The sequence below is a fragment of the Bombina bombina genome, chromosome 5 (assembly GCF_027579735.1).
Source record: "Bombina bombina isolate aBomBom1 chromosome 5, aBomBom1.pri, whole genome shotgun sequence".
NCBI lineage: Eukaryota > Metazoa > Chordata > Amphibia > Anura > Bombinatoridae > Bombina > Bombina bombina.
The window spans coordinates 429,220,197-429,232,744 of NC_069503.1; the positions used below are offsets into that span (position 1 = coordinate 429,220,197).

The window sequence follows — 12,548 nt, forward strand, 5'->3', positions numbered from 1 at the left end:
TCTATATAAAGAGGGTACCTTGCATTCAAAATTTAGTGTGCGGCTGGTGACCACAGGGAGGACGTCAGGGATGGATGGGCAGCAAAAGAGCTAAATGCCCTTCCACTGGCAATGCCCAGCCAAATGTCTTTTCAGGGCAATTTTAAGAGTAACTTTTAATTTAAATATCCTTTTTTTGGGGGGGTTACTTGTAGATTTGTGTTTTTTATGAAAAAGAGCTAAGTCACTTTAGGGCAATGCCCTATTGCTGTAGTTTAGGTTTTTTATTTTGGGATTGTTTTTGAGTGAGGTTTTTGTATAGGAATAATGATGGTGTGGAAATGTGGGGGTTAATAGTATAGAGGGGTAGTTTGCGATGGGGGTGTGGCAGTTTAGGGGTTAATAGTGTAGAGGGATAGTTTGCGATAGGGGTGTGTAGTGGTTTAGTAGTTAATAGTGTAGAGGGGTATTTTGTGATGGAGTCTGTGGCCTTTTCGGGGTTAATAGTGTAGATGGGTAGTTTGTGGTGGTGGTTGTGGCGGTTTAGGGGTTAATATAGTGGTTTAGTGTAACTGTTTCCTCCAGCCAAAAAAGGTTGTGTAAAAAGTTTGAGCATTAAATGTGATTGCGTTTGAGCGATCGCATTTGCTTTCAACTTGTAATACGAGCTAAAATTAACCCTCAATGGCTCTCATAGAAAATATGGGGAGGGGAAATTACCACGAGTTTGTGTAAACGCGCCACTTGTAATATGGATTTGGGCGTAAAGAACACTGTGATCCCACAATCGTGTTTTGCTCCTCCCACTAACTACAGCGCTCCACTCGTAATCTGGCCCAAAATGTTTCATTAATGAAAATGAAGCATTACAGGTTGAAACCCCTTTATCCAAACAGCTTGGAACTGGAAAAGGTTTGGATTTTGGAAATTTGGATTCTGGAATATCTGCATCATAAAAACTGTACAGTTTGGAGAGGGGATTGGGTTGTAATTATACATGTAAGCTACACATATTTTTTATATAATTTTTTATACTTTTGTATACATAGTACCATGAGAAAGACAGTACAGTGCTGTAATCAGAAACGTAATATTTGTTGTTTGAAATACATATAGACCATTATTTGCATTTTAGAACACAAAAAACAAACAAACCAAAGACACAAGCAGAGAAGATTGTGATTTACAGGCAGGAAAAATGTTTGCTAATTTTATTTTTAAATCAATTAAAAAGTTTGAATTTCAGAGTAGCTTTGGATTTTTGAATTCCCGGTTTTGGGGATTTGTACCTGTATTGCAATATACATTTATTATTTACTAGCTGTTGCCCGCGGCTTCGCTAACGTGGATTTGTAAAAAATAGCTAAAAACCCGACCACTCGCATCAACATATGCTCTCACGTGTGTGCCCGTTCGGTTGCACTTTCGCTGACATGAACTTCTTGAGTTTTCGTTAATTCTCGGTTTCTCGTAATCTAAATACCAATTTTCATGTCTGTAATATCTTTGGTTTTTGAGATATAGGTATCCTCATAAATCCCCCCCCTTTTGACCCCACCTAAGTGGATTTCGGTAATTGTTAAAACATGTGTTTCTTTATTTTTAAAGGAGAATCTAAATACCAATTTTAACGTCTGTAACATTGTCGGTTTTTAAGATATATGTATTCTCATAAATCAGCCCCCACCCCTTTTGACCCCCCTTAAGTGGATTTTTGGGAAATGGTAAAACACACGTTTCTTTATTTTTCAAGGAGAATCTAAATACCAATTTTCAAGTCTGTAACGTTGTTTTTTGAGATATAGGTATCCTCATAAATCAGCACCCCCCCTTAAGTGAAGTTTGAGGAAATGGTACAACACGTGTTTCTTTATTTTTCAAGGAGAATCTAAATACCAATTTTCATGTCTTTAACATGATCGTTTTTTTAAATATAGGTATTCTCATAAATCAGTCCCCCCTTTTGACCCCTCTTAAGTGAATTAAAATGGTAAACACGTGTTTCTTTATTTTTCAGGGAGAATCTAAATATCAATTTTCATGTCTGTAACATTGTCTGTTTTTGAGCTATAGGTATCCTCATAAATCAGCCCCCCCTCTTTTGACCCCCCTTAAGTGGATTTTTGGGGAAATGGTAAAACACTTGTTTCTTTATTTTTTCAAGGAGAATCTAAATACCAATTTTCTTGTCTGTAACTTTGTCGATTTTTGAGATATAGATACCCTCATAAATCAGCCCCCCTTAAAGGAACACTAAACCCAAATTTTCTCTTTCGTGATTCAGATAGAGCATGCAATTTTAAGCAACTTTCTAATTTACTCCTATTATCAATTTTTCTTCGTTCTCTTGCTATCTTTATTTGAAAAAGAAGACATCTAAGCTTTTTTCTTGGTTCAGATCTCTGGACAGCACTTTATTGGTGGATGAATTTATCCACCAATCAGAATGGACAACCAAGGTTGTTCACCAAAAATGGGCCAGCATCTAAACTTACATTCTTGCATTTCAAATAAAGATACCAAGAGAATAAAGAAAATTTGATAATAGGAGTAAATTAGAAAGTTGCTTAAAATGTCATGCTCTATTTAAATCATGAAAGAAAACATTTGGGTTCAGTGTCCCTTTAAGTGGACAAACACCTGTTTCTTTATTTTTAAAGGAGAATCTAAATACCAATTTTCACGTCTGTAACATTGTTGGTTTTTAACATATAGGTATCCTCATAAATCAGCCCCGCCCCCCCCCCCCCCCCTCTTTTAAACTCCCTTAAGTGGATTTTGGGGAAATTGTAAAACACGTATTTCTTTATTTTTAAGGAGAATCTAAATACCAATTTTCATGTCTGTAACATCATTGGTTTTTGAGCTATAGGTATCCTCATAAAAAAAGTTAATCCCCCTTTTTTCACCCCCTTAGGGACGTAATTTTGAAAATTCCTTTCTTAGTGGGTGCCTACGTCATAAAAACAACGTATCTTCCAAATTTCACGTTCCTAGGTTAAATGGTTTGAGCTGGGTGTTGATGAGTCAGTCAGGACTTCTTTTTTTATATATAGATTTCCCTTCCTTTTGCTGTAAAACTGATCTAAAAATTGTACTGGCTCATTTATCTATGAGGTTTTGTTTACCTCCCTCCTACCTCATATTCTCTGTATTCAGTAGCTTTTTTAAGGTAGATTATCAGTTTTGAATTAACAATCATGATAGGAAAAGTATTCTATGTAACAGAATAGTTTAAGGTGTTAATAGTTATTGTGTATATATATATATATTTATATTTAGCTATTAGATAAAGATTGAAAAGCAATATATCTTTATGTAATACTTGTTAAATACATTTTTGTTTTATTTATTAACTAATCTGAATCAGTGCAAAACCACCTTAAGGGCAGAGAAGAGGGCAGGCTAGCTCAGTCTCTTTCTGTAAAGGGACAGTCTACATCAGAATTTTTATTTATTAAAAAGAAAGATAATCCCTTTATTACCCTTTCCCCAGTTTTGCATAACCAACACAGGTATATAAATATATTTTTTACCTCTGATTACCTTGTATCTAAGCCTCTGCAGACTGACCCTTATCTCAGTGCTTTTGACAGACATGCAGTTTAGCCAATCAGTGCAGACTCCTAAATAACTCCATGGGAGTGAGCACAATGCTATCTATATGACACATATGGACTAGTACTGTCTAACTGTGAAAAACTTTCAAAATGTGGTTTAGAAATCAGTTTGAGCCTACCTAGGGTTAGCTTTTCAAAAATACCACCAAGGGAACAAAGCAAATTTGATGATAAAAGTAAATTGGAAAGTTGTATGCCCTATCTGAATCATGAAAGTTTAATTTTGACTTGACTGTCCCTTTAACTGCACATATGCAAACAGAGTTAATGCTATTTATTAGTTTGTAAATGGTTAGCAATGATTCTTTTGTTCTGGGGGATAGGGAAATCAGTGAAAATAAATGCACTTTTGACTAAACAATGCTGCAGTTTTGATTGTAAAATTCAGACATGAAGGCACGTTGTTATGCAGCTTACAATTTGTGTCCCTTTAAGCACTCTTTTTGTCAAATATATTTTGTAAATGTGTTTTTTTCTACCTTTATGATGTTCAACCCCCTCCCCACTACTGTTTATTCCAGAGCTGAGGGTACTGTACTTTACAGCACTGATCTAGATATTGACGTATGTTATGCATGTGACTTATTAAAAAGATTGATTTGCATAATAATTGTACAAACCTTACTCCATTCCTGGCTGCAGAATGACCATACACTTGCATTAAATTCATTCAATGTGAACCTTCCGGTAAGATTTAAAGCATTAGCTGTATAATAAAACCCAGAGAATGCCTAAAGACAAAACAGAGGAAAAATGATTCAGTTATTCTAATAGTTAGTTGTTATTGTAGATACCTGGGTCCCAAATATAAATATGCAAATGTATCCCTTCTGTCTCTTCCAGTGTCTCCTGTAAAATGACTCCTGTGGGAGGCAGAGGTCTTCTAGTGTGAGGAAAGTGGAGGAGCACACCACTTTTGGTGGAGGTAGCTAGGCCTTCTGTTGTGAGAAACGTGGAGGAACACAATTGTTTTTAGGGGAGTGCCAATGCTTTGTGGTGAGAGAGATGTAGATAGACAAGTTGCAAGTGAGTTAGGATTTCTGTTGTGATAAATATGGAGAATGATGCTTAAGGGTTAGTGATTTGGAGATATGGAGGATTCATCTAAACCTCCTGTTATGATAAATGTAGAGAAGCATTTAAATTGTATGTTCATATGGCTTAGCCTTTTGTACCATGGTATGCAAAGTAGCATATTGATTGTGAGGATATGGATTGGTTTTCTATTCTGAGGGATGTGGATTCTGGCTGTAAGGGATGTAGCTATAGGGAATGAAAAAGGTTTATGGTCATGTGTAAGATGTGAAGAGTTGCTCAGGGTCTCATTTACTTTTAAAGATGAAGGAAAAGCTACTGAACTTTGGAATGTGTTGATATTTGATTTTATTTTGCGTCAACCCTAACCCTCATGTTAGTAAATGGATGGTGGTTTTGCAAGAAATAAAGTGGCTTTTAAGTTAATATGTGGACAAATGCCTGAATATTGTAACACATGTATTGCATCCAAGCACTGCATGAAGAGCATCTTATTCTGTACACTATGGCCAAGTTCCTCAATCAGCTGATTCACTCAATCAGATCCACGGGTTTATTTTATGTTTCATGAATGTGTGTGTTGTCTCTCTTGTAAGAATATCATGAAAGTCTTGAGCATGAAGCGTGATTACACAAGGATAAAATGACTAGTTATATACATTTATTTGCTTACCGAAAATGTCCCTTTCACTTTTGGCTGGTAAACTCCATCAAATGAACAGTTTTGGCTGCCATAACATGCTGTGAAATTAAAAAGTGATGCCACTTTCGCGGAGCACATAGCTGGATCTCCTGTCCCTCTAAAAGTAATGATGTCATCTGGATGGTAGTTTGCTGGCCGGTATGGAGCAGAACACAAGGTACGAAACATATGACCGCTGGTAAAATTCACTTCATAATTGAGAGGGTAGCAGGGGTTTCCAACACGGAGTTTGTTAGGCTGACTCTAAATACATAATATTAAGCAGTGGGAATAAATAAAAGTATAAAAGGTAAACAATTAATGAATAAACTAAGGTAATGATTTTTCTAATTGCAGCAGGGTATATTGTTAATAACAAATTATCCTTATGCAAAACTAGTTTAATCCCAAAACTTATTTTAAGGAGTTGAATTATTTAACCTTGTAACATTTGTTTTCAGCTGAAAAAAATTCATGAACTTAAAGTAATAGAAGAGTCAACATTGAAATGTACATGCGAGCATTTCAATTTTAAATAGGAGCATTTTTGCAATGTATGTCCTAAGTATTCACACCCCATTGTACAGGACTTTAAGCAGCAAATCAGTATGCCTGTCCCGGAACTTGCAATAACTCATGTTATTTCCCTATAAAGTTTAAGGAAGATTGCTATGAAATCTCATGAGGTCATAGTAAAAGAGCTCATGACATCAGCACTGCTGATGCTGATTGGCTGTGGTTCATTTCTTCCTTTTTTTTTTTTTTTTTTTTTTTTAAACCTGCAGCTGGGCAATAACTGAAAGATAACTTTTTACAGACCACTTACTCTGGTGTGCTGAGGAAATTGTGAGGTAAAATATCTTCCTTTTTTACATAGAGATGTTCAGGTGATATTTTCCGGTCAGCTTTTTACAGTTTCAAGTGATTTAGCATATGAGTATTATGTCAATTTAATGGAAGTATATTGCAAACATGCTTCTATTTAAAATGTAAATGCACCCTTGTACATTTAAATGTTGATCTTCTAATCCCTTTAAGTCCTTTCAGAGGTTCAATGTGCTACACACTTAGTTGAACAACAACTCTTAATTCTGCAGGACAAACCATTGTGAAGTGTGCCCTATAAAAACACACAAGGAAGCACTATTAAGTTGATGAATTTAGAAGAGCATTCTTTACATTACAACAACATAATAGTGTTTCACAACTTTCCACTCATGCGCCATGTTTGTTTCATTTATATACCTATCATACTGCATGAGTCGTGTTATGGAGGGCTGTTTAGCACTTCATGCTTGTGATAGCTCACATTGGAAATTAAATACTAGCTGCAGGAGCTGAGCTACAAACCAACCTTTTGGTACAACAGTTTGATGGAGAAGACTGGGGATCAAGAAAATGATATCACACTTACCGAACATACTAGTGAGGAGCAGATAACCTTTTTAGATATGAAGGAATAGAATTTAGATGTATACTCAAATAGCTTTAATAGAAATATTTGTAATCTATTTTACAGATACTTTAGCTAATTCATCTATTTCATCTCTTGGAAACCATTTTATTTTAATTTTAAAGGACATACATTTCATATTACCACCCGAGTATATGAAAATAATCATTATAGGAGGTGGAGCGTGCGGGCGTGCTGAATGGCCGCACCTAACTAGAGCTCCTGAAGTGGCGACGGCGGGGCTCTCTCCAAGTCCACACAAGACAGACTGAGATGCCTGAATCAGACCTCTAAACAACTGAGGAGGGTCAGGAGGTCCCCACACTATAACCCCGGAGACTCCATTTAGAGAGAAGCGACCGTTATTACTTTCGCGGTGTAGGCCGCGCCTAAAGCCGGGACCTAAAGTTTGGGGCGTGCTGGCGCACCACAATTGGCAACCGTAAAGGGTACTTGTTTGTCTAAAAATGGAGGCCCTATGATCATTATACAGGATGGTCCGGTAAGAGACTGTATCATTATGAAGTTTGGGACATGCTTTTTAAAAGTCACAATGACATATATCTGACATACTATGCCATAAGCAGGGATTAAGTACACGAGGCCCCAGGCATTTTCTCTAGCAAGTATATCACTGAATCAGTGGGGCAACTGAAATTGATGTGAGACACCCTACAGAGCACTGGTTAACCCCTCTTACACGGGGATTATCACCGACTACACATCCCCCATTGTTTTTCACAATTTCTGCTGCGTGGACAAACTGCTTCGTTAAGCAACTATACACGCTTAGAATTCCCTGCATGTTAGTTGACATGGCACAACGCAGAGTCACTAAAACTGAAAAGAACTTAAAATCCAGCATGGGGTCTGGCTCTGTCAATGCCTTTTTTAAAAGCACAGAGAACAGAAAGAAGAAGACAGACCAACCTCAGATAGATAGCGAAGATGATGAAATATCAGATAACCCTGACACTATGCATACCACAGTATCTCCCTGTGGCTCTCATCAGCATTCCAAAGATGGCCCAGTCACACTAAAGGCAATGGAGGCTCTTATTAACCAGGTTAAATCCTGCATCAAAACTGAGTGTGCTGAGCTGAAAAAAGATATTAATGAGCTGGGCCATAGGGTTGAAACTTTAGAAGGAAACAGAGATGAAATTATCAAAGAAATATCGGACATGTCACACACCATGGGAGACCAACAATCTCAGATAGCAGATTTAGAAAATAAGATAGACGATATAGAAAATAGGACACGGAGAAATAATCTCCGCATACGAGGAGTCCCAGAGTCAATAAAGAGTGAAGACATAACGGAACACTTACAAAATTTATTCCAATCATTGGCTATTTCAGATCAAAGAGTAATCGATTTAATCCCAATTGAGAGAGCCCACAGGTCCCTACGGCCCAAACCCAGTGATAACCAGCCTCCAAGGGATATAATTGTGTGCTTTTCAAGTTACAGAGACAGAGAAAAAATATTTCAGATGGCACGCACTCAGCCCACTTTCTCATTTATGGGCGCGAAAATTCAAATCTATCAAGATCTCTCTACTAGAACACTTCTGCTCAGGAAGGAATTTGCTCACTTCACCTCCCATCTACGATATCTCAAAATTCCTTATAGATGGGGATTCCCTGTATCGATACAAATCATAAAGAATGGAAGGCGTTATGAATGTTCTTCCCCTGGGGATATTGCTGACTTTTGCCAACTTTTGGACATACCGGCTCCTGAGACAATGCTGCCTCCATCATCTAAACTTACTACACTCCCGCCAAGACCTCAGAGAAGACTTTGGTCTGAAGTCATCAGCAAGCAGCGCATTAAAAAGCCCTGTATTGACAATACAGGAACTCTTGCAGAAAAGGTGACCAGCTGAACCTGATCATTGGAGGTCGTGAGTATATGACTTTATACATCTCCTAACTGGTGGTATTTATTGCCCGACCACACAGTCTCTGAATGCTACAGACCACCCTCAGCCACGAAAGATAGACACTCTCTAAAAATGATATTATGTACTGTTTAAAGTATCAACAGGTCTCGGTACAACTGCCTCTAGTTACCCGAGGGGGCCCCGTCGGGCCACATATTTCCTCCTTTTTTCCTTTCTCTCTAGTTCTTACCTCACTCTAGCCTTTACCTTCTCCTACACAACCTACCTGTACAGATTCTCCCCCCCCCCTTCACCTTCCCCCTCTGGCTTTTTCTTCTGTCCTATCCTGCACATTAGGAACTAAACAATTATTGTTGTTATTTGGTCAAAAATACTGTTTAAAGGTATCTCATTTTTGCTTGTTGCAATTTACTTGTTGAATTGTTGTTGTTCTTCCCCTTTTTTTTTTTTTTTTCTCAGTTTTCAGGATATAACGCATAGTAATAGACCGCTAAGGTTACTTGCTGTTAGCAGATTAAAAGCCACTACACTATGTCAGAACATCCCCAGCCTAGCCAGTTTAAACTCTCTACACAAAATGTTAAAGGTTTTCTCTCCCCACAGAAACGCTCAATTGCCTTCCATGATTTTTACAAAAAAAACATTGATATTATAATGATACAAGAGACCCATTTCAAAAAAACCAATGAACCCACCCTATCAAAGCTCTATTATGACCAGCACTTTTTAGGTTCAGGCCCGACAAGGCATAATGGAGTCTGTATATCATTCAGAAAAGGTTCATCCTTTGAATTATTACACAAACACTCCGATAGGGAGGGTCGCTTCTTAATTATAGTGGGATTGTACTTTGGTAGGCCCATTACTCTAGTGAACGTATATGCTCCCAACTGCCCCAAGCCCTCCTTTTTTCACACAGTAATAAACCACATTATAGATATTTCAAAAGGCCCAATACTCCTCAGTGGAGACCTAAATTTCCCTGTTAATCCCATGTTAGACACATCCTTGGGCAGGTCTTATATTAGGAGCTCCCAGATCAAATCCAACTGGAGAGCAATAAGCACTCTCTCTCTCTTTGACACTTGGAGAACCACTCATCCAAATACCAGAGACTTCACTTTTTTCTCAAACCCCCAGCGCTCCTATAGCCGCCTTGATTATATTTTTTGTGAACAGCAGTTACTTACTTCACTTATAGATTCGAGGCTCTATCACACATCCTGGTCAGACCATAGCATGGTCTGTTCCACGTTTTCGTGGTCCGCTAAACCGCGACACCAACACTGTTGGAAATTAAACGACCAAATCTTATTAGACCCCTTGATAACCACTGATCTAGCCGAAAAAACTTCAGAATTCTTCTCATTTAATAATCCCACTGCTACCTCAGCTATTAATAACTGGGAGGCATATAAATGTTACATAAGGGGGGTGATAATGGGTCACACACACAGACAACGCAAGCAACGCTCAGCTTTGTTTGAATCTCTATCAACTGAGTTTAAAGCCTGCGAAGATGCACTAAAGAGTAACCCTAGATCAACGCTATTGCTGCAGAAATCACAACAGGCTAGGGAAGATTTAAATCATTACTTAATTAAGAATGCGCATATGAGGGCGCTTACATCCAAATCCAAATTTTTTGTCGAAAACAATAAAGCGGGGCGTTTATTGGCGAGATCTTTGAAGAAGAAAAGATACAAAACCTACATACCTAAAATTATAGACTCCAAGGGTGTCGCCCACACCGATAACGCAGCAATTGTTGATCAATTTGCAGCATACTATACCTCATTATATAACCTCCCGAACACACACTTGGAAAATAAGCACAATAGTATAAATACATACTTAGAAAAGACTCTGCTTCCAACACTATCAGACTCAGATAGAGCAGCACTAGACGCACAATTTTCAATACAGGAGGTACTGTTAGCTATAAAAGATCTCCCACAGGGCAAAGCCCCTGGCCCAGATGGCTTCACTCCCAAATATTACCATCTTTTCAAATCCCTTCTGGGCCCCCATTTGCTAGAAATGAATAACTCCTTTCACCAATGTACACACCTACCACCCACGCTCCTGGAAGCTACAATCTCCGTAATCCCCAAACCAGGTAAACCCCCAGATAAGGTCACTAACTACCGCCCTATATCCCTAATAAATGTAGATATCAAGCTATATGCAAAGCTATTGGCAGTGAGAATCAGTAAATATCTACCGTCCCTAGTACATGCTGATCAAGTGGGCTTTATCCCGGGTAGAGAAGCTAAGGAGAACACTATCCGAGTCTTACATACCCTATACTCTGCTACAAACTCTAACTCGCCCCTAGTCTTACTCTCCACGGATGCCGAGAAGGCCTTTGACAGGGTGGACTGGGACTTTCTCTGGTCTGCTCTGTCAAGGTTTGGATTCTCCCAAGTAATGATCTCACGTATTAAAGCCCTATATAGTAACCCCTCGGCATATGTTAACGCGAACAACACCCTTTCACAAAAGATTATGATAAATAATGGCACGCGGCAGGGATGCCCCCTTTCGCCCTTGTTATTTGCCCTAGTGGTGGAGGCGCTGGCCACCAGGATAAGGAATAACCCTCTTATACGGGGTGTCTCTTTTGGAGAGATCCATCAGAAATGTCTGTTATATGCGGACGATATCATATTCACACTGAGCTCCCCTTGTACGTCCCTTACAGCCCTCTTGGAAGAGCTGGAGGAGTATAGAAACGTCTCCAACTTTTCAATAAATATGGAAAAGTCAATGATACTCCCAGTACATTTAAATGCAGAAGACACATACTACATTAAAACCCACACCTCTTTTCAACTAACCTCAAAAATTAAGTATTTAGGAATTGATATCTCTCCTACTCATACAGAATTATTTAATCTTAATTATGTCCCACTTCAAATAGAAACCGATAAGTCACTGGAGTCCTGGCACAAACAAGGCCATCTTTCATGGCTGGGACGCATTAATGCATTAAAAATGAACATCCTTCCCAAATTCCTTTATCTATTTCAAGTCCTTCCCCTAGATCTTCCCATACACTACCTGCTGAAACAACAGAGGAAGTTTGACCGATTTATTTGGTCACATAAAAGGCCCAGAGTAAACAGAAACACTTTGTTTCATAATAGAGTAGATGGGGGTCTCGGGTCCCCCAATCTGGTTAACCCACCTGGCACGCATAGTTGCCTGGAAACACTCACTGACGAGCAAACCCTGGGTGCAGATAGAATCCTTTTTAGCGAGGGGGATGGATTTGGGAGAACAGTGCTGGATCCCACATAAAATGAGGTCCCCCGATATAGGGAGTAATTTCTATACAATTGCCACGTTGCGTACATGGGACAAATCCCTGGTAGAAGATAGACTGATATCAACACCAGTCTCTCCTCTTACCCCATTGCTCAACAACCCCCTGCTGCTACAAAACCATACCATTCAGACACCGCGTATTGAAGGAGCCCCCGCCAATGTACCAACACACATGCTGATACATAACGGCTTGATGCGCCCGCAAGCTGAGGTAGCCCAATTAATAGGTTCCCCGTTCCAATCATGGTTTCCATACCTGCAGGCTAGACATGCCATTTTTTCTAGTCCACACAGACCAAACTTGATAAGAGCACTAACCCCATTTGAAACATTATGCGTAACCCCCTCCACGGCTAAAGCACATATCTCTATAATTTATAAGCTACTAAGAGGATCCTTTCCCATTAAGAGACCTGCATATATCACCAAGTGGGAGAGGGAGTTAGATATAACATTGACAGACGAACAATGGGATCGTATTTTCACTGAAACCAAAAAGTCGTCCCTATCATTAACTCTGGTAGAAACTAATTTTAAGC

General features: G+C 38.8%; 1 protein-coding gene across 2 annotated transcripts in view; it reads right to left on the reverse strand.

Annotated features, from left to right (window-relative positions):
* Positions 1 to 12,548, reverse strand: part of ENTPD3 (ectonucleoside triphosphate diphosphohydrolase 3) — a 167,094-nt gene that overhangs the window by 5,583 nt on the left and 148,963 nt on the right. For both annotated transcript variants that reach the window (XM_053714270.1, XM_053714269.1), the window contains exons 7-8: positions 5,308 to 5,580; positions 4,220 to 4,330 (exon numbers count right to left, since the gene is read on the reverse strand). In XM_053714270.1, the coding sequence (XP_053570245.1) occupies positions 4,220 to 4,330; positions 5,308 to 5,580 (384 nt within the window). The remainder of the gene's footprint in view (positions 1 to 4,219; positions 4,331 to 5,307; positions 5,581 to 12,548) is intronic.